This window comes from Euprymna scolopes, chromosome 21 (assembly GCF_053919585.1).
Source record: "Euprymna scolopes isolate OS-2025 chromosome 21, ASM5391958v1, whole genome shotgun sequence".
Lineage (NCBI taxonomy): Eukaryota > Metazoa > Mollusca > Cephalopoda > Sepiida > Sepiolidae > Euprymna > Euprymna scolopes.
The window spans coordinates 57,837,971-57,865,381 of record NC_136502.1 but is presented as its reverse complement, the minus strand read 5'-3'; the positions used below and the strand labels follow the sequence as shown (position 1 = coordinate 57,865,381).

The window sequence follows — 27,411 nt, the reverse complement described above, 5'->3', positions numbered from 1 at the left end:
ATCCATTCTTATATCATTTCTCTTCAGGCAACGCATCTCCTCAACTCTCACTGATCAGTTTATGAATGAATTATTCCAAATATTTTTGCATCAAATTTTGTATATATCTATGTATATATTTATATGTATATATTGTTGCTTAAAGGCAAGATCAAATATTGTGGTCCATTTGTGCTTGGAAAAATGTTTCGGTACTTGTTTACATTGGTGATCTTTTAAACCAGCGCATTTGAGGTAAAAACATGTTTACGTGTTATGGTGAAATTAGTATAAATTAAAAAAATTACGAAAAATGTGCATGAAGTATTTTATTAGGTTGGTGCAAAAATAATGTTTTTATATGGTACTAGTACAGTTTAGTCAAGACATTAAAAACTGAAAATATCGAAAAAAAAGTTTAAATTGTATGTATTCGTTATGGAACGAAGTTCTCTGAAAAAAAATTTCACTTAATTTCATCAAGTAGTTTTTGTTTTACAGCGGAAAAACACATTTTTATGAGAGCGCGTTGAAGGCAGCCATCTTGGATTAAAAAAAAAATTTTTGTTTGAATTTTAGAAATGCCAAAGGGAGATAACTCCAGTTAAAGCGCTGACACCCCTCCCCATCTTTAATACTAGCTTTTCTTCCTAAAAATCGAACATTTTGCTTGGTATCATAACGAATTGTTTTTTCGCTGTAAAAAAAAAAACAAAAAAACTACTTGATGAAATTAAGTGAATTTTTTTTTTCGGAGAACTTCATTCCATAACGGATACACAATTTTAACTTTTTTCGATATTTTCATTTTTTGATGTCTTGACTAAACTGTACAAGTACTTTTTATATATATAGTTTAACGTCAAAAACGGCATTATTTTTGCACCAACCTAATAAACAAAAAATCAACCGCAATATGTTCCCAGATAGCATGTTTAAAGATGGCGGACTCTTCAATCTAGGCTATTTCTAGGTACGTGAAAAATGAATGCCGATGCTTTTGACTCCTCCCCTTTACTTAAATTTTAAGATCAGGAAATTAACCAAACACATTATTTTTACTTAAATCTTAGTGGAAATGTATTATTTTGTTTAAACAAAAAATACCTTTACTAAAGTTATGGTTTTCAGTAATGTAGGGGAAAAGAAATTTAATAGAAATTAAATTCCTCTGCCCCAAACAAAATATTAATAAAAAAAGAAATAAAACACAATAACACCTCCTTCTCGTTTAAAATGCGCCGCATTTATTTTTCAACAAAATAACAAGATGAACAAGCAAAGTCCGATCGATAAGAGTTCTTGTGAAATCATTGCGGTTAGAATATTCAAATTAGATGAAAATCCTCTGTAGAATTACTAAGGTTAAAAAATAATGTTTGATGAAAGTCCTTCGTTAAAGTAATAAAATTGGAAGGTGAAAGTCTTTTGTGAAAATAATGTCCTTGTTTCAAGGTTTTTGTTTTAACTGGCGAAGTTCGCCTTATTCGAAATCCCATCAGGAAGTAGTCCGTTGTTAGTAATTCTTATAGAAAATGTATCGAATGGGGGCGTGGGCGTATTTGAAATTATGTCGTTACTAGATGAACTTATTTTTGTGCAAATGCGCGGGGAAATTAAAATCAATGAACGTTCGTTTATTTGCGCGCGCGCGCGCGTGTGTGTGTGTGACAGCACAAATACTCCCCTCAGATTAAAAAAAAAATAAATAAAAATGTTTTCTCTTTTTTTTTTTTTTTCAACATGTAACGTATTCCTTAAAACGTTTAGGCCAGTGTACTTTCCTGCCGGTTTTCATTTTGGCAGTCGCGACGGCGTTTTGTACAAAAGTAGGTTCTGTAAGAGGGAATGATCTGAAAATCTTCTACGTATGCCGGTGTAAGACAGTCCAACACGATAGTGTCTCTTTTTCCGTCTTTTGAAACAGTGAAATATTTATTCTGCCTGTCCAGAACTGGGTATGGACCCAAATAATTTGGACAAAATGGCTTTTTCACTGAGTCATTCCTGACAAATATGCGTTTGGTGGTGTAAAGATCTTTTGGGATATAGGATTGTCTGTCTGTCCTCTTGATGGGTGTGAAATTTAGACGAGACATTTTGTCTTTCAACTCTGTTACGAACTTGGTTGTAGGTGGGATCTCCATGTGTTGATCAAAATATTGATCCGGTAGAATCAAAGTAGAACCGAAAATTATCTCTGCCCGTGTGCTTTGTAAGTCTTCTTTTACAGAGTTCTGTATCATTAATAGTATCAAAGGTATATTGTCTACCCAGTCTGTGCTGTTCAGACTCATTGCCAGGGAAGTTTTTAACGTTCTGTGAAAGCGTTCGACCAACCCATTCGAGGAGGGGTGATATGCTGTAGTCTTGATGTGGTTCGTTTCCAGTAATTGATTAAATTCCGCAAAAAGTGTTGATTGGAACTACGAACCTCTGTCTGTCATAATGACTGTGGGTACTCCAAAAATGGCTATCCAGTCCTGAAGTATGGTTCTGGCTATTGTTGCAGCTGAAGTATCCTCAACAGCTATGGCAGTAGGCCATCTGCTGAATTTATCAACGATAGTCAGGATGTGGGTGTGTACCTTTGAAGTGGATAATGGCCCTACTAAATCAATGTGGATGTTGGTGAATCTAGTATCGGGTGTGCTAAACGAACCCAGTGGTGATTTTGTGTATCGGTGAATTTTGTTCTTTTGACAAGGTATGCACATCTTAGTCCAATTTCGAATATCTGTGTTCATATTTGGCCACACGAAACATTGCATTATTAGCTTTAGAGTAGCTCTTTTTCCTGGATGGAATAAATTGTGAAAACATTGGAAAACTTGTCGTCTGAGGCTAGGTGGTATGTACAGCTGTGGTTGTTCTTTGTCATATCGCAATAAACAATCGCTGTACTGAAGGGTACGGCCATTTTTTTGAGTTGTAAGGATGTGTTTTCCTGAACATCTTCAAACATTGTGTCTGATTCCTATTCTTGTGCTATCAATTTTATGCTTAGCAAGCTGGAATATAGAGAAGTGATCATGGCTCTGGACAAGGCATCCGCTACAATGTTCTCCTGGCTTTTTACGTATCTTATATCTGTAGAGTACTGTGCAGTGTATTCGAGATGTCTGATTTCTCGTGGGCCATGTTTGTCCACATGTGTGTGTAGCGCATAAGTTAACGATTTGTGATCCATGTAAATCGTGAAATTTCTGCCTTCCAAGATGTGTTTGAAATGTTTAATCGCCAGGTAAATTGCCAACAATTCCCTCAAAAAGGTACTGTATTTTCTTTGTGTTTTATTTAGCTTAACCGAAAAAAATGATATAGGGGTCATCACATCATCGATCAGCTGATGTATGACCACCTCCATGGCTACATCTGACGTGTCCGTTGTAATTGTGAGTTTGGTATCTTCCTTGTCATTTATCTAAGTCAGCTTTGTGAAGTTTGCTAGGGCTTTCTTCGCTTGAGTAAAAGCTGCTAAGGCTGGTTCATCTAATGTTAACTGTTGGTTCTTGGTCTTGTTCTGCAACAGCGATGTTAGTAGCACGAGAATTTCAGAGCAGTTGGGTAAGAATCGCCTGTAGTAGTGGATTATCTCTATAAATCTTTAAACCTGGTAGTATGCCTTCACTAGATCCAACTTCAAAAACATTGTCGCATTCTATAATCCGATCGCAAAATTGTAGATGTGAGGAATAGGGTATCTGTCCATGCAGTTTGTGCATTTAGTCTTCTGAAATCGCCACATTGGTGCCAGGCGTCCGACTTTTGCACCATGTGTAAGGGAGAAGACCATGCGCTTTTTGAGGTTCGGATAATTCCCTGTTGTAGCATGTGCTGAAATTCTTCCTTCACTATTCGGTATTTATCCGGTTTTAAATGTCTGGGGGTGGCGTGGACTGGTTGTCCGATCGTTTTGATGTAGTGTTTAGCACTATGCTTGACCGTGTCCATGTCCCTAAATGGCTGAGACGACTGCGGATATTTTTGGAGTAATCAACGGATAGCTGGGTCCTCAGGTAGAGCTGAACTGATACCTGTTGATTGGTATCGAGTGGTGACTCCTCTGACCACCAACTTCGTTTGGTTGTGTTTTAGTGTGTGGTTGGTCATGTCCACAGACAAGTTGAATTTCACCAGGAAATCCGCTCTTATTATGGGCATTGTTACATTGGCTATGGTAAAAATCCATGTGAAAGTTCACCTCAAGTTGGTGTTGATAGTCAGTGATTTATCACCGAATGTTGATATCTTGGTACCGTTGGCTGCTTGCAAGTGATAAGATTGGGTCGTAATCTTCTGACTAGTCAGCGGTGGAATTACGCTTACTTCAGTGCCCATGTCTATTAGAAAATTATATCCATGGGTGTTGTCACGGATATAGAATAGATGATCTTTTACAGAGTGTTCAGCGCACCCTCGTTTCCCTGTTTTGTTCTGTTACTGAAGGAACGAGGGTGGTTACAGCGTCGCACGTTACTGCCGAATTTACTATGGTAGAAACAGTGTCCATTCGCTCTGTCGTGTTCCACACTTCTACTTCTACTGGTACTTCATCGCCTATAGAGTGACCTGTTGTGATGTGAGCGCTGGCAATCTACTTTCAGTAAATCCTGTATTTGTTTGGACAGCTTCTTGACTGTTGATTTTAGCTCAGTTAGCTCTTCGTCTTTTCGTTGCATAGGCTGTTGTTGTAGCGAGTTTACTCGGCCTGCCCAGAGGTTCTTGTGAATTCGGTCTGCTATTTCCACCAGTTTGTCAGGCTCTGTTCCTTCTGCCGTTGGTGTGAGGATTTGTACTGTTGATGCTGGTAGTTTATCCAGCCACAAACTTCTCATTATGTTCTCCGGCATCTTGTTATCTCTCAACAGGGTGCGCATGTGACGTAACAACTGTGACGGAGTGCGGTCTCCAAATTTGACCTGCATAAAGAGGTTGCGTAGCATCGACTCGTTGGATAAGCAACTTCCTTTTAGGATTGCTTCCTTCAGCCAGTTGTAAGGGTTTTCTTCTGGTAAATCTATTACCTCCTCCACGACGTCGGTAGGTAATTTCTCGACCAGGTAAGTGTATCGCGTCCTTTCCGACGTTATCCGCTTCACATTGAATAAAGCTTGGATCTGGATGAACCAGGATTTGATGTTGACTGGTTTAAATACTGGGATGTTTAACAATAGGGTGACTGGAGGTATTTCTGAAAGTGACGTATCCATGCTTTTGTTTCGCTTTGATTTAATCCCGAAAATGGCTTGGAAGCCTTTAAATTGCTGGTTTTTGTTCTTTGCGTAGGCAAGTAGTCGATGTAGACGGTTGTCTGCGGTCCCGGTTTAAATGGAAGAATAACTCTTTAAACTGTGGCGAAGTGTGAGGTACATTCACTTGTGTGCTGCTTCATGTTTGTAGATTTTAGAAGGATGTAATTTCATAGCCTGGGACGAAAAAAAGAGGAAATGGGTAAATTGTCCTCGGTCAGAGCAGACATGTTTTCTCTCTTACAGCCGTGCGTGATAACCACCAATTTATATGTTTCAGAAGGATGTGCATGTTTTATCTTAAGAACGGGTGTCACCAATTTGTAGGAGAAAAGAAATTTAACAGAAATTAAATTCCTCTGCTCCAAACAAAATAATAATAAAAAAAAAGAAATAAAACACAATGACACCTCCTTCTCGTTTAAAATGCGCCACATTTATTTTTCAACAAAATAACAAGATGAACAAGCAAAGTCCGATTGATAAGAGTTCTTATGAAATCATTGAGGTTAGAATATTCAAATTAGATGAAGATCCTTTGTAGAATTACTAAGATTAAAAGGTCATGTTAGATGGAAGTCCTTCGTTAAAATAATAAGATTGGAAGGTGAAAGTCTTTTGTGAAAATAATGCTCTTATTTCAAGGTTTTTGTTTTCACTGGCAAAGTTCACCTTATTCGAAGTTCCATGAGGAAAGTAGTCCGTTGTTAGTAATTCTTATAGAAAATGTACGGAATGGGTGTGTGCATGCATAAGTGTGGTTTTTTGGGATGCCCGCGTGGCGTGTGTAATTATGGTTTCGACAGATTTGAAAACGATAATAAGCTGAAAACAGGAGACATGTTCTCGTGTCAAGTTGGAGCAAAAAGAGAGAGAGAAAGAATGTTTGTTGCGTTTAAATACTTTTTGAATCCGATTCCAGCGCAAGATTGCTGCTGCTGATATTTGGTTTGGAAAAAAAATCTTCTAAAATTTCCCATTGGTCGATATTGTCATGTGGTATTGTCTTTGCCTACGTCTGCCAGAAATATGTCCATTTTACTTTTTGTTGTGAGAAAAGTGCGTGGGCATATTTGAAATTATGTCGTTACTAGAAGAACTTATTTTTGTGCAAATGCGTGGGGAAATTAAAATCAATGAATGTTCGTTTATTTGCACGCGAGCGTGTGTGTGTGTGTGAGTGAGTGACACCACAGTAGTAAAAAAAAATGTATGAATTTATTTTTGCTTTTTTTCATAAAGCATCGTAAATTGCAACTATTAAAAAAATTAATTTTTACAGGAACATTACAAAAAAAAGCCCCTAAAATTCGATATAACTCAGAAAAAGTAATTTCTCAAACTACCGATATTATCATTGTTTATTTAATATTTTCACACAAAAATAATTATGATTGCAAAAAATATTTCTACTTTATTTTTTTTTTAATTACAATTTTCGCATAATTTTTTTATGTACGATTCTAATATTTTCCTTGCTTGCATAAATGTGAAACTCTGCGTTACATATATATTGTATAATCTAAAAAAATAAAACACTTTTTTTTTAAATTTTAAAAGCAGGATCATAAAAGAATAATTAAATTAAAAAATGGTAAAAATTGGACAAACGTTCACGATTGGAATGTATGGATGCACAGCTAAGAGAAAAACAGCACCCCCTACCTGTGTGTAACCACCTGATGTCATTTTCAGACAGCCTTTCGACTGTGAGATTTTGGGCTTCCGTATAATCCATGTGACGAAGACTTTGTTTTCTTTTGGCTGAACAAAGCGAGAATCTCTCGCTTTTGGAGGCTAATTAAGCTATTTTTTGTACAAACAAGGTGTGTTAGACAATGGCCCAGCCCCAATTTTTGTGTCATTCTGTCAACACACAACCTATATGAAAGACATTCACTTGATTCTGAGAGATTCGATGTTGTAGAGTCTAAATCTAAAAAGATCTCCAGGTGAACGATGCACATTTTTTTATAATTTGCAATTTAATTTGATTAAATTATTGCAAAAGTTAAGCATAAATATGATGTAAGGGAGGTAATCATTTAGTAAATATGATGTTTTTCCGGTTAGTAGATACCTCCCTTAGGTTAAAAATTCGGGGAAAAAAATGAATACCCCAAATGTTTGTGCAATACATTTTGAGTCAAATAATACGACTGAAAAAAAAATTACTTGTTTTACTGAAATAACATTTTTAAAAAATTTGTGATTATGTAAATAAATAAATGCTAGATTTCTTCCTGTTTATATCTATGAAACGATTGCTGTTCCTGATACACATCCTTCTATAACAAAGCATCTTGTTGCTGAAGAGTTTGTAGTTCAGCAACAAACCCAGTACCCATTTCGTCCGACGGCAGTGGACCAAACAATTGAACAAACCATGAATAGAGATAGCAAGACCAGAGGTGGGCGGATTGGATTTTCAAATAATCCCAATGCTGTTCATTGTTGGATTTTATCTTTCAATCAATGTGCTCAGATCTCTAAAAACTGTACTGAAATGGCTGGAAAAGGAGAGGTTTGCCATAATAAAAAAGACCTGAATAGTTCTCAATATCAAAAGGATGAAGCAGATATTCAGAGTGGCATGCAGACAATTGAGTCTATGCAAAATCCATTTTTATATTATGGAAAAGAATTAACATTTCATCAGGCCAAGTAGCAGCATTTGAAATTAAAGATATTTTGACAGAACCAGGCTCTAATGAGTTTGTTCAACAACGATTAATTTTGAAAAATGTGGAATTGAATGCACCAATAAAATCAATGAAGATAAAAACTTTTAGCCATCTTGAGAAAAGCATTCACAACAAAAGAGCAAAAAGGAAAGAGATTGCCTGAAAACAGATAAAGACCTTCTCACTAGGTTTCTTATAGTAGCAAGAACCCAAAAAGTTGACCTGGGAGAAATTTTTCACATTGTCTTTCAGAGTTCCCAACCAACCTCAGTAACATTGATGGTTTTTTGCAGTATACCAACAAAGTTGCTTTATTTCATTATTTTCTTGTAAAGTTTCCTGATATGAAAATTAATAATATTCCAAAAAATGCAGCACTGATTTTAGATGGACTGGCAGTGATACACAGTTTGCAGACAACATTCCATCAAGGTTTGGTGAGCTAAGCATTTATATTTTTACATATGTAATTAAGCTTGCTTCTTTTTATATGTCATTAAGCATCGACTTTGTCTGTGATAAGTACAATACATGGAGTATTAAAGACTCTGAAAGAAGACGCTGTTTGATTACCTCCATCCCTTTGTTACGAATGAAAAACAAAAAACACCAGTAAAATTCCAAAAATTGCTCATGTCTGCTGACAATAAAGAAGCTCTACTTTTATTTATGTTAATGGATTGGAAGAAAATGCCAGCAGAAGAATTTCATGGAAAAACTGTGATTGCTTCATTTCGCAAAAGATGTTTCATGCCGTGTCCTCACAGTGTCACAAATGAAGTAATCACAAAAACTTTGCCAGAATTAACAACTGACCATGAAGAAACAGATATCCTTCTTTTGCTTCATGCAAAGCATGCATCAACTGATTTCTCTTCCATTAAAATTAAGACTCCAGATGCTGATGTTTTTCTTCTTTGCTCAACAAAATGATTTAAACTCTGGTTTATATATGGCAACAAATATCAGCCGATCATCTTGTTTGATCTCTATTAAATCAGTTGCAGAGAAATACGGACCTGTTATTTCAAGTACCTTACTTTCTTTGCATGCATTCACTGGCTGTGACACTGGTAGTTATTTTAAGGGAAAGGAGGAAATAAAACCATTTGAATCAATGAAAGAAACAGGAATTTCTTTACACTGCTAGGCTGCAACTGGCATTTGACTGACATTTGTTTTAGCAAGTAGAAAAATTTGTGTGCTCTCTGTTTGGACAGAGAAATGTTTCTTCTGTAAATACTGCCCATTTTAATATTTTTCACATGACTGGAAAATTTGATAATACTTTATCAACTTGTCAAAATAGTTTTTGATTACATGTAGAAAGAGCAAATTATCAGGCTGATATTTGGTGACAATATTTTCACATTAATATTAATGCTCCTTCTCCAACAAACCGTGGGTGGGAATGTGAAGATAAAACACCAGTTGATTATTGGAGCAGCCTTTCGAAAACTTCATCAGCATTAATCAACTTAGTAAAACGTAACTGTAAGAAGAACAGCTGTGACTCCAAGCATTGTTCTTGTGTTCATCAAACACTGCCTTGTACCGATCTTTGCCAGTGTGTAGATTGTTTTAATGTAGTTAAAAAAAATAATGAAATACAGCAGTTCAATGAGATAGAAGATTCTGACTCCTCAGATGATGAATGATAAGACGAGCTTTCAGGATTAGAGAACAATCAATTCTTTTCAATTCCTTTTCTAAATGTTTCAACATAACTTAACCACAGGTCCTAGTGAATTACTTAGGACTTCTATCATAATTAAATAAGAGGTTCTGTATAAAATATTGTGTAGATTTCCGAGTTTGACAGAAAAATTCTCACATTCGACAAGATACATCTGAAGAAGGTTCTGGGTTACATCGACCAAAACTTGTGAAAATGACACTCAAGAGTAGTTTGAACGGTACTTGTTTAGTTTAATCGAGACATTAAAAATATGAAAATATTGAAAAAAATTATATTTTACATGCCTGTTATGGAATTAGGTTCTCTTAAAAATAATATATATAATTAATTTATATATATATATAGTTAAAGTTAGTCTAAGCATTAAGGTTTGTATATCAATCAATGTTCATGTGTGAGAAAATTACATCAAAAGGTAATGGCCGTCCAAAATGAAGAAAAGCCATTCAATCACAAAAAAATATTTGAAAACACTTCTTCCATCTATGATTTTTGGAAGGCACAAGATTTGGAAACATATATAAATGCTTTTCATGTTTTTTTATCAAATGAATGTAAACTGCAGTGTTGTATGAGGATATTTGCAATTTTTAGAAACTGATATGAAAATAAAAAGTACGTTTTCGTTGATATGGTTTTACACAAGTTATTTTATTTGCTGAAAACTCTTAATTTAATAAATAAACAGATCATAGAAGAGAATAGACATATCAACTTCTTGTTGATACATTAAAATGTGTTAAACAACTTATTTAAATTTCACTTTATATAAATTGAACCATCAAAATGAACTTTTTCCATAAATGACACACCCTATATTATCTCCCTTTTTCTGAAGCAGTGCGCACATTTAGCCCGGAGATCTCTTAAGATTTGGAATCAACACGAAAAATACTCCTAGAAACACTTGAAATTTTCTCATATGAATAAAATGTCCACCAACTCCAAAACTTAGCCCTTTTTTAGCCTCTGGCCTATAGCCTATTTTGTTTTTTTTAAATTTAATTCAATATCTTAGACTTTACTTTACTAATTATCTTTGAAATAGACCCAGAAAATTAATATTTATCTTTCAAAAGATTTTTACAATAAGTTTATTTAACTTCAAAATTTAATTAGATCGCCATGAAAACATTTTTCATAACTTTTTTTTTTCATGTGTACAAAAATTTTTTTCCTTAAATCCTTCAAATACAATCAAAATATAGTCGGAAACCCACAAAAAAATTATGATAAATCGGGTTTCAAAACTATGTTCCCCTATCTTTATTCCACTATTTTTGCCCATACCTAGTTCCGTTTATATTATCTTGATTCTTCGAATGGTACTTGTTTAGTTTGATCAAGACATTAAAAAATGAAAATATTGAAAAAAAAACAATTATATTGTACATACCCGTTATGGAATTAAGTTTTCATAAAAAATTTCATTTAATTTGATAAAGTATTTTTTTTATATAGAGGAAAATCAAATCGTATCCTGCCATCTTGCCTATTTCGCCGATGAGGAAGAGGTACCTTTAAATGAAAAAGGGATTAACAAAGGACAAAATGAAAAAAAGGAATTAAAAAAGGACATAGAAACTCTGTAAAATAAATGAAAAAAACTAAAATATTTATCTAGGTATTTTTTCTGCCCATGTTTTAAAATAATCTCGTTAAATTTTGACAAACTTTTAGCGGTGATGGAGCTATCTCCCTTGCCCCCCTCCTCTCCTCGTCAGCAAAATAAGCAACATAGTGGGATATGATTGATCTCATTATAATTTGATTTTCCTCTGCAAAAAAAAACTACTTGATCAAATTAAGTGAAATTATTTTTAAGAGAACCTAATTCCATAACAGGCATGTAAAATATAATTTTTTTCAATATTTTTATATTTTTAATGTCTCGATTAAACTAAACAAGTACCATTCAAACTACTGTTTTCATCTTGAGTGTCATTTTTACAAGTTTTGGTCGATGTAACCCAGAACCTTCTTCAGATGTATCTTGTCAAATGTGAGAATTTTTCTGTCAAACTCGGAAATCTACACAATATTTTATACAGAACCTCTTATTTAATTATGATAGAAGTCCTAAGTAATTCACTAGGACCTGTGGTGCAGTGGTTATAGTATTTGGAAAAATTCAGTTGTAAAAGTGACCTTCTTTTGAAGGTCGAAGATTTAATCTTCAGTGTGAACAACCGAAAATACAACTATGAATTACTTAGGAGTTCTAGCCAGTCATGGCTGACAGAATGAGAGCATACTATCCTCATGAATTAAATAAAAGGTTCTGTTGTAGATTCCCGAGTTCAACAGAAAGATTACTGAGTTTGACAAAATACACCTGAAGAAGGTCGGAGGTTACATCAACCAAAACATTGTGAAAATGACACTCAAGAATCCAAAAAATATGAATAACCAATTGTCATCTCAAAAATTCAGAAACGTTATCTCCCATGTTTATCATACACAATTGTCGCACAACTCTTCCACATTAAAAAACATAAAACTTGATAATTCGATAAATTCTATTTTTACTTGTAATTATTTTTCTACTGAATCATTTTTCATAATTTTTGGAATTTATACTATTTCACCATCGCACGTAAGTATATAATAATGTTTTCACCAGAAATGTGTTGGTTTTTTAAAGATCACTAATGCAATCAAGAACCAGTTATTTTATTATAGAAGTTGCTCCAGACAAACATTAAGTCACTTAATGAAAAAAGCTAAAAATAATGAAAGATGATTATTGCAAAGACAAAGGATGAAGATGAAGGCTATTGGCAGGGAAAAACAGTCAGCAGGAGGCAAGTTTCACAAGCCTGCAGTCTTAGGATAGAACCTATTGGAATAGGATGCTGTATTATAACAATATATCTGAAGAGCGAATTGATGAAGACCACTAGACCAACAAATCAAATGAGCTGGAACAAAGGAAGCAAGAAACAGATCTGTTAATTCTGAAGAACACATGCCATAAGAGTACTTATAGAAATGGCTGAGACTAGTAACATTATGTCTGTGAGAGAGGATGCAGAGAAGAAGAAAAGATGGGTTCAACCAAATTACTGATACGTTTTTTTAACTATTAAGAACCCTCAAATGAGCCCAAAATTCACAAGTCCAAATATGACAACAGTATTCTATACAAAATCTGATAGTAAATTTGTAGAGATAGAGAATAGCTTCAGGTGTGAAAAAATGTTTGATATAGAACCGACTTTACAAGAAGAAAAATAGTGGATGTATAAACTCCAAGAAAAATGTGAAAGCTCCAACCTCTGCCTCATCACTGCGATGTTGCATCCCTGTGTATGTTTTACAAGTACTTTAATGGAATGTGCTCTGATGAACTCACAGCACTTATGCCCCCCTCAACATGCATACTTTCAACTAACCCGACAAGCAGCAAGCTCTCACCCCTTCATTGTTGAGGTCCCTAGATGCTTGAAAGCCTTCTACTCTAATAGTTTCTTCCCTATGAATGCTAGACTTTGAAATTCCTTCCATGTTTCCTGCTTCCCTGACTGTATTAACTTGCAGAAGTTTAAATGTAATGTGAACAGACATCTCACTGCTCAACTCTCCACAGTTCTCTGTTAGACATGATCCCAAATACTATCTCCTTACATCCAAGTGGCAATATATCTTGTTTTGGGTGAAAAAGAGTAAAAAAAACAGCCAAGAAGTTTCAGAGTCGATTTCTGAAAAATTGAGCCACCCATGAAAATCTTAGAAAGAAAAGGGTCGTACCTACAATTGAAACACACAAGCTTAAATTAAAGAAACCATTTCCAATAGGAAACATTCATTTTCTGTTACTTATGAGCCATGCTCATATGAAAACTAAATCCCATTTAAACAGTTTTAACTTTGAACTTGTCTGTTTTATCAAAAACTTGGTATTGGTGAGATTACAGATGCCTTATGCATTCAGCGTCTCAGGTTGTTCGGCCATGCAGCATGCCACTTTTTATATCAACTTAAAAATACATCTAGATTTCCTGGCACTATGAGTCTGGAACACTAAATACCTAAACTGAATGAAAATAAAGAAAAACTTAAAAAATCCAAATTGTATAAAAGTCATATTTTAAAATAATTAAACAAGGGAAGTGGGTGATTGACCAGAAAAAAAAAACAAACAAACAAAAAACAAAAAATATATATATTTAATATTGCTGTTAAAAAGAAAATAGCATAAAATGCTGTACTTATCTGTTAGTGTAAAAAATACAGTCCACCAAAATTCACGGAAATTCATCCAGTATTTTTGTTTTTTAAAAAAATAAAATCAAAATTTTGGTATTCGTGCACTTATTGATCCGTGCTGAAATAATAACGTTATTATCTAAAAAAGCCATTCTTAACATGGAGAGGGAAAGTGTTTTGTACCTAATCTGTACTTTAACCTTACAATTGAATAAAAAACATAAAACTTTAATTAAACTTGGAAATACGATTTAAAAAATAGCGCGGATCAGTAAGTGCATTAGTACCAAAATTTTATCTATAAACAACCTCTTACTGGGATTTGTGACACATGTTTATTATAATGCACTTATCATAAATGTTTGTTTTATTTATAAAAAAAATCTGTTGATTATATTGGATGCTCAAAAGTGTCATCATGCAGTTGTGCATCAAGCAAAATGAATGTACACTTTAGATTGCTACTGATAATTATTTGCTTCCAGTTTCAGAAGAGTTCTACATGGGAACATGCGAGACAATCCAGAATTTGAATGATTTTCAGCAAAATTTTTTACATTAAATTTACAAAATAATACAATGGAAAGCATTAATTACTGGAATATTTATTGAATTAAATTAATTTTTTTACTTTTATTTTTAAACATGAAAAGTTCTTTTTATTTTTTTTAAATTTAATATTTGTAAAACGAACCTTGTTTTTATTAATATTTTCAAATAAATTAAAACAGTTTGGGATATTTTTTTTTAATTTCAAAATAAAATACAACTGTCAATTTAGAGCATTTTTAGAAATTCTTAAATGTTTATTCTTGAAAATGATAAGTTTCTTTGAAAAAATAAAATTATTTAGACATGAAATATAACAGTCAATTTAGTATAATTTGAAATATATGAATTTGCTTCTTTTTTTTAAAAATTTTTAACAAGACATTTAAATTAATTTAATTCAATAAACATTCCGATAATTAATGTTTTTTGTTGTCTTAGTTTGTTAATTTAATGTACTTGTTTTGATTAACTACAAAGTTTTGCTGAAAATCATTAAAATTCTAGATTATCTCTCCTTTTCCTGGGTAGAACTCTTCTGAAACTGCAAATAAATAATCATCAATTGCAATCTAAAGTGCACAAGTGCCAATGAATGCTTTAGAATAAGACGCATAAAGTAAAACAAAAAATGCAAAACTATGTTCTGCAATTTCAGACCGAATCGGGAATCACCCAACAGCAATCATGATGGCAGGTAAAACACTTTTCTATATGAACTTTCATAATCTCTGTATTAATAAACTTCTTTGACTACTAACGTGTGTGTGTGTATGTGTGTGTGTGTGTGTGTGTGTGTTTCTTGTCACTATTTGACTGACACAATTATTGTTTTATTTCTTATTGATTAATTATTGAAATGAAAAATGCAATAATAATTCATGCCAACCACACAAACACATCAATTTCAGACTTTACAACAACCATCAATATCGGATGTATACTTTTCTATCTCTACAAGGATTCAACGGTTCAAGGTTAATACCATCATCAAAGTGAAGAGAAAAAAAGTTTCGTTGAAAACTGTGTTTTACATCAAAAGTCTCAGAAGCAGAAAAGAAAATGATTCCATTTGCCTGCTTTCCAGCTGACTATAATATGGTCGTCTTCAAGTCTAACATAAATAAGTTCTTGATAAACCGTTCTCCTTAAGTAATCCAATTTACCAAATTTCCACTACTAACAATTACTACATTATCCCATTGACCACTGTATGCTTATTAACCCTTATCCTTGAGTAGCCTCTGGACCTTGATAAGTAGTGACTCCCTTGTAAAAAAAAAAAAGATTTAATTCATGTTATAAAAAATGACATAACATTATTTGATTTTCAAATTAACTTAATGAAATACTGTTTTCAAAGATGTAACCCGATGCTCCTTCTACCATCATATTCAGTTTAACATTTGGTGGCATGTATTGGACAGTTTTTTTAGAAATTGATTTCCAAGCTAATCTACTTCTGTCCAGGTCTTTATTTGTTCCTCTTTTTCTCAAGTTTATCTTTATCACTTCCATTCACCTTTCTTCCCCTATCAACTGACCATGCTACTTCAACTGTTCTCCATCTATTAACTTAAGAACTTCTATCCATTCTTTCAGCCTGGTCATACCATCTGTTTCCTGCACATGCAAACATTTTTCTATATACTGTCCAGATTTAATCATCTGAGGTCTTCCTGGGGGAAACAAATAAAACTGGCTTGCAGCCAAAGTTAAGTTTCCCCTACCGCGTGATGTTTGACCTCATTTACGCACCTGTCACTTAACTTTTTAATCGTTAAATTAAAACGCTTTTTCAATATCTGTCCTGTCGTGACAGAGCGGTGAAATGTCAGGTTTTTCACACTTTTTTTTCCCCACCTTTGCGTCAAGGGTTCGGGTTCGAGCCTACCTCCTTACCAAAACTTTTTTTTTCTTTTACACCTACGAACATCCAGCAATGCCGGGCACCCCTGCTAGTCTCTATATATAAAAGGCAAAATGTGTGTGTGTGTGTGTTTGTTTGTATGTCTCGCAAAAACTTTTGACAGAGGCTATGGTACCTGACCAAACTGGTATTGTTTTAAACCTCGACACTTTGAATAACAAATATCGAAAAATTGGCCATAAACATTAATTCCATCATCCTCAACTGGGTGGTTTTCTACAGGGAGGAGTGTCACCATTTTTGCAAGTCATCATATCATCGTATTGGTTTGATTGACTTTACATAATTTCAACGTTGCAAATTTCTGGTCGGACAATGGAACATCGGTAATGCATCAGATTTTCTTTCACTTTCTTTTCCATTTTCATGTAACGGATTCGAGCCTTCCTGCCTACTACCACTTTTTTTTAACACCTCTCTTCATTTTGCCCCCCCCCCTGCTACTACCATTTTTTTTTTTTACACCTCTCTCCACATGAGTTGGCGACTGTTGTTTTGATTCCCCCCCACTACTAGCACTTTTTTTTTTAACACCTCTGCTTTTGCATCACCAGTTCGAACTTGCTTGCCTACTAACACTTTTTTTCACACACCTACAACCACTTGGGCAATGCCAGGCACCCACACTAGTCTTCTATCTTTATATATAAAAGGCAAAATGTGTGTGATCATTTTATGTATGTCTCGAAAAGGCTTTTTTCACCGACGCTCCCAGGGGGGGGGGTTACTATCACTTAGAACTGTTTATATACTCCCTAGATAATAATATCTAGGATTTGGGAACGCGGGTCACCTCTAGATTTATGTACAAAATTATTGCTATTTCAGCCCGTCTTGTGTTCGTTCAGCTTTTTCGTATAAAAAGCGAAACTAATTCAACACTAAGGCACTGTTCCCGGCAATCGCACCGGGAAACGTCCAGAAGCGATCAACTTTGATCAATGTGGGGCCAAACTCCTTATATCAGACAATTGCTATTCAATCTGGACAATGGGGAGCTGGTTTCCCCCTCCCCAACATCTTGGGGAAAAAACCAGTCAAAGTTGGGTAAACAAACCCAAAAACTGTCCCACAGCAAAAGGTAACTGCTCGACTTCTATTTGACCTCATTAATGAGGTCAAATAGAAGCAGCAGAGTTAACTTTTATTGCGGACACGTGTCAATTCTGTTTTTAATGCTTAAATAAATAAATTCAAACGTGTTTCCATTAGTATTTCGCGGTGGCCCAATGGTTAACGTCGCATGTTTTTTTCATACTTTAATTTCCAACTTTGCCTCAAGGGTTCGAGTTCGATCCTCATACTTACCTACCAAAACTTTTTAAAAAATTTTACCCCCCCCCCTCCCCGAGTTTTGATTTACCCAAAACCACACACACCTCCAAACACCCGGGCAACGCTGGGTACCCCCCGCTAGTCTAATATATAATAGGCAAAATATGTTTGTGTGTGTGTTTATATGTCTCGCAAAAACTTTCAACAGAGGTGACAGATTTTCATGAGATCAGTATCATTTTGAAGCTTTACCCTTTGGACGACAAATATCAAAAAATTGGTTGAAAACATTGATTCCTTCACCCTACACGTGACACTTTTCTACATTCATGATAATGTAGCCAGACACACATGCGCAAAAAAGGTTCTTTCTTTAATTAGTTTAAATATATTTCGCTGGTGTGCTCATAGCTCAGTTGGTCAAGGAGCAGCGTTGTTATCTTTAGATTGCATGTTTGAACTGAGAAAAAAAATAAATTACAAAATTCGTACATACTAAACTATAACCACCTTGCTACCTATATCTAATCGCCTATACTGAACCCTCATCAGCTCACAACTTACTTTCAGTATCCTCGGACTGTTAACTTCTCAAATCTTATATCACTAAGACATTCTTCTGAATAGATACAAAAATTTCTCCCGAGCAGTTCAATATCCAATGATCGTATATCTAATCTTCATTTAATTCCTTATATCACCTCAAATTTTACCTCAAATTCTCATTCTATCCTTAAGCAAAGATGAACACCTCATAATGCTCTAGTCAACTTTTAAAAAATTAGATAGACACAGTTACAATATCAGAGACTCTCTTGAAGTGCTTTGTGCCTAACCTAGTCTACGGACTTGAACAATAAACCACGACACTATGTACCTATAATTCCTCTCAAAACCACAAAAATACCACTGCATGCTACGTATATCCTATAGATACTTTACCTCCAAGTTGACTGCCTTTGTCTGTTTTGCATGACAAACCTTTTTTTTTTTTTTAACTCTACCCCAAACTCTATACCTTAATGTGTAAGTATACTGTTACTTAAATCCTCTCTCCTGATCACTAACTAACCAACTGCTCTATTTCCTAAGTTGCCATTAAATCAAATCCATTGCACATAACTTAGAGGGGTCCTAGCTCTCAACCCTTAACCCTAATAGACTGAATTTTCGTAAATCGATACACATTAACACCTAAAGATTTCTTAGGCATGTTTTTGATTATACTCTTAGCCCATAATGAAGCTTCTAAGTAAATGCTTTCTAGCCATAGTCCTATACATAGATTAAAAGTGATTCTATAATGAACAGCAACCTTTAATATCTTCTTTTGATAGGAGATCGTATTGCAATAATTTATGCACAAACTGAACCGGTACTCATTGTAATTCAAACTTCCGGATATTAAGAGAAAGGCGAAGCCATCTTCCTTCATTAGAAGTCTGAAGACAATATACTCAATTTCTAAAATTCCATGCATTCGCATACAGTGAAAACACGCCACTTATACATCCATCTATATTTAAATATACTTACAGAATATGCCATAACTTGTATCTTCCAGGTATACCTGTACTAAACTGTACTCCAAATCAAATGTTCTCTTGTATCTATATTGAGCATATATCTTATCTTTTAGTCATATTAAATACTCAGTTTGGGCACCAAATTTTAATATGTTATCCTATTCATGAACTTACAAAACTATATCTAACCATACATTAACTCGTCTCTCTCATACCAATGCTGTTGCAAATTTAGTTGCTTCCACTGCATGAATTCTTACCTATCACCTCTCCCATTAACAATGAAAATTGAAAGCATAGTAATGTCCTACTAATCACTTTGAGGAGTATAATTTTTCAGTAGATGTTAACCTAAATAACCGATTTGTCAGTAGATATTAACCTAAATAACTGATTAATATTAACTACCCATGCGGGGTCGCAGAAATACCTGGATTAGGACCCAAGTGCGAGGTGAACCCTCTTGGTGCTGATGGACCCGTAGATCTTCCCAGGTCATCCGTCTAGGAGAAGGAAAACTCTAAAGCTAAACCTAGGGGAGGGAGGCCTCTTCAGTCCTAGACGACAACCTTCCTAGATCTGGTGACTCAAACAAATCACCGGTTGGCAAACCTAAACTGCTTAAGGAGGAGATAGGCTCTGTCTATTGCCCGGCTCTCATACTCCTTCTTTGCCTATTAGCCAGGCGTAGCAGTGCTATCACAGGGACTCGTCAGAATCGCCCAGTGGTTGACCTTGTTTCCTGACTAGGACAATGAACGCCGTTTTTCCCCCGCTCCCACCACATCCCATCCCCCTAAACTGGACACTGTGGGGGTGCTTCAGTACCATATATGTCGGTGCAGTTGGACTGGGCTGACTTTGCCTAATGAATTGAGGGTACCAGATTGACAGTTTCCTGGCTGCTGTTTCCGACTGATAGTACAGGATCCATAACTCTTTGGTAGTGCTTAGAGCGGCTGCTCCATCAACAGTTGTATAATATCGGGATGTTTGTAGTGCCATGTCGCGCATGAAAGGCCACAATCCTATGGGTGAGGATAGCTGATGGTCTACTTGTATTGCATGTCTGATGTTCTGCACAACCACTTGTCCAGCACCCCTCACTCACTCACCCTAACTGAAACTTTTAAATTAAATAAAATGAAATGACAGCTCAAACAAAAAATATGTTTAAACCAGGACCAAACTCAAAGAAAACCAACCTGCCTCCTCCCTTGAGGCTTGCATTTACTAATATCCGCAGGCTTAGAACTAACTTAGATGATGTTGAATCATTTCTCCTTGTAAACACCCCGGATATCTTAGCATTAAGTGAAACTAACCTTCACTCCTCCATTCCCTCTAACCACTTTAACATGCCTGGTTATCTCCCACTCTGCCGTAAGAACTCGGACAGACATATGCATGGGCTTGGAGTCTTTATTCGTAACACCCTCTGCCTGACTAGAGAAATAAAGCTAGAATCAGATGATCAGGCCTTTATGTGCTTCAGACAAAATATGCAACATAATATTAACTACTTGTATTTTCTCTACCGCTATCCCTCAACCAAGGACTGTACCCTAATAAACAAAGTCTCTGACAGCATAGATATAGCACTCTCCCTCGATACTAGCGCACAAGTACATGTATTTGCTGACTTTAATGTCCACCACAGTAACTGGCTTGGATTCTGTTAGCAATACACATGAAAAAATTGAAATAGCTTGAAATATTTCAATATTGGTATGCATAGAAAGAGCTTGATGAGCTAAGAAAGAATCTTTTTAAATTTTTAAAATCTGATTAAAATTAAGGAAGTTATGGCTATTTTTGTGCCTCACACGTTTGGATATTTTTCCCTCTTTAAGACCATATGCGTTTCGTCACATTTTTTACACTACTTTTTCAGTAAAAATGTCATATCTTTGTTAAAACACAAGACTAAGAAATGAAATTTACCATATAAGTGTATTTTTGTACAAGGAATCAGAATATGCAACTGAAAATATCCCAAAGTTTATGGTTTCCAAATAATCTGCAGTAAATGTGCATAAATATGCAGCAATTCCTTAAAAATGCCATGTATCCATAAACAGAAAAGAAGTTGGAGAACTCAAAGTTGAATTGTAATGTGCTTTATTTACAAAAAACTTAAATCTAAACATAAGACCATTTAAAAATGAATATATTGCAATATTTTTTTGGTATTGTAGATTAACACCTTCTGTTTAACCCCACTCAACTCCTTCTGACCATCCCTCCAAAATGTGATTCTACCTTTTTAGGAAATTATGTATAAAATGCCATGAAAAACTTTAATGAAAGATAAACAAATTATTTAAGAATTGAATGTAAAATAATTTCCTATTACAGGTCATTCTAGTATTTTAGGGCAGTTAACTTTTTTTTTCTATGGGAAAATATGCATGCTTTTTTTTTTTTAAGATGATTATGTGTAGTTTTAAGAGGGTTTCTATGCTATGAGATTATGGGGAGGGTTGCCATTCGGACTTTGAATTAATTGTAGGGGCTAAGGAAAATTATGTGTGAACATACTGAAAACTTGACAGAGACAAAGCTAACAAAAACAATATTAGAGGGGGGAGCGGTTAGTTTCACAAAAATTTAATGTAAAATAATTCATCATTTCCTGGCCATTCTAGCATTTTAGGACAGTTAACCAATTTATTTTTATGTGTATTTTTCTTTAAGGAAAGATCTATTTTTTGTTTGTTTGTTTTAGATGCTTGTTGTATGTGGCTTACAGAGGTATTTTGTTGGGGGGCTTGCCACTCGAACTTAGTGTTATTGTTAGGGTTAAAGAGTGTTTTAGGAGGAGACTTGCCACACATAATTTGTATTAGAGGTGAAGTTAAGAGAGCTTTTTTTCAAAGAGAGCGTTCAAAAATTTGTTGATTTCTATTTTCGAGGTTGAAGGTGTTAATTCCATAGGTCGTTTATACTACGCTGGAGCAGGTTGTAAAAATATCTTTCGCTTAATAAGTAGAAAAAAATAACGAAATAAAAAGCTTCCTAATTGTAGTTTGATGTGTTTTCTAACTGCTTTTAAAATTTCAAGAATATTGATATAAATTTTGAGGGTTTGTATTACTATACACATAGATTCGAAAAAGTTGTCAAAAAAACAAATATATAACAAATAAATGTTATCAAAAGCAAGTTACTTTTCTACCTAACTGGATAATTTTTTAGTGTTTTTATTTAATGTAACATGTTTATTCATCTTGAAAACAGTGTTTACCGATGTTTTGGAAAATTTAAAATGGCGCCCGACTCTCTTGAAACGGTAAGTTTGGGGAAAAGAGTTAAAAATAAAAAAGTAGACAAAATACTGCTAGAAACTCGCTCAATATATGTTACCGTGACATAGGCTGACATATATTCGGTGAGTTTTTAACAGTATTTTGTATAGTTTTTTTTATTTTTAACTCCTTTTCTCAAACTTACCGTGTCAAAGAGAGTCGGGCCGGGCGCCATTTTTAATTTTCCAATACATCGGTAAACACTGTATGTTTTTCGAGCTGAATAAACATGTTACATTGAATAAAAACACAAAAAATATATCCAGTTTTGTAGAAAAGTAACTTATCTTGCCTTTGATAACATTTATTTGTTATATATTTGTTTTTTGACAACTTTTTCGAATCTATGTATAAACGAGATTGTGATACTTATTTTGATTTTGAAAAAAAACATTTGTGGCTGTTCGCAGTAAGACATTGTTTTAATTCGTTGTTCAAAACTAATTTAAAGAATAAAAGTGCATGCAAGCTATATATCTACAAAAGTTTATTTTGTTTTTTAACCATGTTTTTAAATTTGACGAGATTTGTGAGAAATTGCAACAGATTCATAATGCCGAATTGGTTGGGATTGTTGTTATTATACATTCTGAAAACCGAATAGTTCTAAACTAATGTTATTCTGATAACAAAATAGCTCTAATTAAACATAAGAACATTTATATTCATATTTTCATGTTTTTCTTAATTCGTTCTTGAATAAAAATTAAAGAACGCGTGTTTGTTTATACACTGTGCTATCGCTGATTCTACAGGCTGGAGCTGCTGCTGCTGCTGCTGCTAGTAATACTAACTTCATTTGACCAAATTCGAGAAATAGAAACATTTTTTTTTTCGGGTAGGTCCTTTTAAATTATCAATTACCGCGGTCCTACTCAACATAAAATAATACTTTTAATTGATAAAGATAGTAAAAAGATTGATTTACTTACTACTGGGTGTCCGAAGAATTTTTTTTTCAAAATATTCAATACTCGTCATATTAAAGTCTTATTTTTACCACGACAAAAAAAGAAATGGTCAAAAATATTTCGGACACTTGACAGTATTAAGATTAACACCTCTTCTAATTGGTTCCCAAATTTCATGACGAAATTCTTCATACAATCACGGTACGGACCTTTAGAAAACAGGGGGGGATCATTACAAAACCTTACCGAAAACGCCATTTTATGACGTTCACATTTTTATCACTTTATTTGCTTAAAACTCTTAAAATATATAATGTACATTCATATTTATTAATTCATTTGAAAGTATATTCATTTCCGAACAAAACAGTAGTAATTTGAAGACTTGAAGTGCTTTGGTTTAAAAAATATGGCTATTTTAGTAGAACTACCTTGAAATCTGTGATTATCCAAAGCGTTTTTTCGTCCGTGTGTATTATTAATTCTGTAATTACACATACGTAGCACAACACATAGCTTCTCTATATCCCATTCCCTATCTCAGACGGTTACATTTCCGACATGTTTCCCAGACCAGCAAGATCAACATGCCTCACTTCTAGATCTATTTCTGACAACAGTCCCCGATGATTGTACAACAAATTCCCACAGCACACTCGGGAATGCTGATCATGCTGTGATAATGATAGAAATCACCCTAAGTTCTCGCCCTAAAACTAAAGACCCACTACTCAAAACAACAAGGTATTACAAAAAGGCTGACTGGGAAGCTATCAGGGAACTCATCAGAGATGTCCCATGGCAAAATATCTTTTCTCTTCCAGCTGAACAGTGTGCAAATGAGACCACTGAATGGTTCAAAACTGCAATTGAAGCACATGTTCCCACACGGAAATTCTATAGCAAGCCCCAGTCTCCCCACTGGTTTACTTCCACTTGTGCAGTTGCCATTGCTCAAAGGCAGCATGCGTTCTGCAGATTCAACCAACATAAGTTCAGTTCAAGCAGACAGAAGTATATAGTAGCTAGAAATAATTGTAAGAGAGTAATAGCGACAGCTAAGACAGATTACACTGAAGCCACCAGAAAACGCATTGAAGCACAGAAATTAGGAACCCGTGATTTTTGAAAAATCTTCAACAGTGTAGTAAATAATGGGCAGTCAACGATTTCCCCACTATCAAACAATCATAAGGTTGCTTGCACGGCAATCGATAAGGCTAATCTGCTTGCCAGTCAGTTTGCCTCAAACTCCACACTGGACCCGGCACACCACTCCCTCCCTGACTTTCCTTTGTGGACAGATGCCACACTAGACGATTTGAAAATCACCCCTTCTCAAGTGCATGGTATCATAAAAAACCTAGACACCTCAAAAGTATGTGGACCAGATCTCATCCCGGCTGTGCTATTAAAAAAATGCTCTGCTGAGGTTGCTCCAGTTCTCTCTAAACTTTACAATAAATGCCGTAACGAATCTTGCTTTCCTGACTGCTGGAAAACTGCTTCTGTAGTACCAGTCTTCAAGAATTCTGGTGAAAGAACTGACCCACTAAATTATCGCCCCATTAGCCTCCTCTCGCTTTTCGCCAAAATATTTGAGTCCTTAGTTAATCAAGCCCTAGTCCAACACCTAACAGCTGCTAAACTCCTGACCGACAAACAATATGGATTCAGGCAAGCCTGTTCAACAGCATATATATTAACTGTAATCTGTGAACGTATATGCCGTTCACTGGACAAAAGAGTGGAGGGTAGAGCGGTAGTCCTTGATATATCTAAGGCTTTCGACAGAGTATGGTATGATGGTCTTCTAAGGAAGATCAGATCATATGGTATCACTGGAAGAATACATAATGTAATTAAATTCTTCTTAAGTAAGAGAAAAATCCAAGTTGTCCTCGACGGTCGTACATCTAAACAATATGATATAAATGTGGGAGTACCTCAGAGGTCTGTCCTTGGACCTTTATTATTCCTGATATTCATAAATGACCTCCCTGATAAAATTGTTTTGGAGATGAGTATATTTGCTGATGACACCACCCTCTATAACAGGCATGAGGGGAAAACAAATAAACACATATCTAAAGAAATGGCAGAAACACTAGAGGATGACCTCCAATCTGTAGTGGAATGGGGACAAAAATGGATGGTCACATTCAATGCTGCCAAGACTAAGCTTGAAACCCTACAAGAAGCCTTCTCTACCACCAATAGCAATGGCCAAGAACATATTGCCTGAAAGTACTTCTTTTAAACTCCTCGGCCTAACGTTTACAGGGAACATGAACTGGAATATATACATTGAGAGCATTGCCAAAGCTGCTGCAAAGAAGGTAGGCTCTCTCTACTGTGCTAGAAAATTACTTAAGCCTGAAAGTATCCTGTACCTCTATAAGGCCACCATTCGCCCATGTATGGAGTACTGTTGTCACATTTGGGCTGGCGCATCTGCTGTTTGTCTCTCACTCCTGGACAGGGTTCAAAAGAGAGTCACGAACCTGAACTGTCCTGAACTGTCATCTAAGCTTCAGCCTCTGTCCCATCGACAAAATGTTGCATCCCTCTGCCTGTTCTACAAATACTTTAATGGTGAATGCTCTGACGAACTGCAAGCACTTGTACCTCCTCGACGTGATTACCCTCGACAAACCCGACAAGCAACTAAGTCCCACCCCTTTACAGTAGAGATCCCTAGATGTAAGAAAGCCTTTTACTCCAATAGTTTCTTCCCCAGAACTGCAAGTCTTTGGAACTCCCTTCTGGTATTCTGCTTTTCCAACTGTACTGATATGCAGAGGTTCAAGTGTAATGTGAACAAACATCTTTCTACTCATCTCCCTTCATAATGCTCCCGCAAATTATGTCCCCGATAGTAGTCCCCTACTTCAAAGTAGCACTGTGCCTTGTTTGGGGTGAAAATTGAATTAAAAAAAAAAAAAAAAAGATGTAAGATTTTTTTTTGCGATTTTGAAAGTTTTACTTTTGAAATAGGGTTATTTATGCCATTTTTTCGTTCATTTTTTTTTATTTTTCCATCACATTCGCTGTTTTTTTGTTTTTGTTTTTCCCATTTCTTTAAAAAGTTTTAATATCGTTCGTTTTGCATCACATTCACTTTTTAAAAAAAAATGTTTTCTATCAAAGTCATTGTTTCTTTTGTTTTTGTTTTTCCAATTTTTTAAAGAAGTTTTAACATGTTTAAATGTTGTATTAAAAAAATACAACATTTAAACATGATTATTACTTCGCTTATTCTTTATTTTCCATTTTGTTTTGATTTACCTTTCCAAACACCCAGGCAGGGTTATTTATACCATTTTTTTGTTCATTTTAAAAAAAAATTTCATCAGGTTCGCTGTTTTTTTTGTTTTTGTTTTTCCTAAGAAGTTTTAATATCGTTTTTTTTTTGTTAATAATATTTGAACAGGATTATTACTTCACTTATTCTTTATTTTCCATTTTGTTTTGATTTACTCCTCACGTCACACACACACACACACACACGCCTCCAAACACCCGGGCAACGCCGGATACCCCTGCTAGTATAATAATAAATATGAAATCTGCATTAATCAAAATATCATATTTAAGCATATTTTACGACTGGGTAATGCCGAGCGGCCTGCTAGTGTGTATATATATATATATATATATATATATATATATATATATATATATATATATATATATATATATACTCTTTTACATTCAACATTCATATTTTATTTCTTTTACATTCAACATTCATATTTTATTTCTTTAATTATTTTTTCCATTTTAATCTTAGGACTTCTCTATACAATACTGAGACAAAACGTCCAAAGGTTGTGCTATGGCCAGAATTCACAGACATAGACTTGGAAAAATGGGTAATGTATTTGGCATGGATAATTTAACAGACTTTTAATGACATCAACACCTTTGCTCTTCCTTCCATATATCCAACTATTTAATACTGAATTTTTTATTTAATTCTTCAAAATACTATTGATTAATTACTAGTTTTTCAGATGATAGAAAAATGAGTTAATCAACATTTGTTTTGCTAAGGCATTTTTACTATATAATAAAACAAAATGCATG

The 27,411-nt window shown here is 34.7% G+C and overlaps 1 protein-coding gene across 6 annotated transcripts in view; it reads left to right on the top strand.

Moving 5' to 3' along the window:
• Positions 1-27,411, top strand: part of LOC145242387 (androglobin-like) — a 337,568-nt gene that overhangs the window by 13,718 nt on the left and 296,439 nt on the right. For all 6 annotated transcript variants that reach the window (XM_080105409.1, XM_080105408.1, XM_080105404.1 and 3 more), the window contains exons 2-3: positions 15,031-15,069; positions 27,116-27,197. In XM_080105409.1, coding sequence (XP_079961535.1) covers positions 15,031-15,069; positions 27,116-27,197 — 121 coding nt within the window. The remainder of the gene's footprint in view (positions 1-15,030; positions 15,070-27,115; positions 27,198-27,411) is intronic.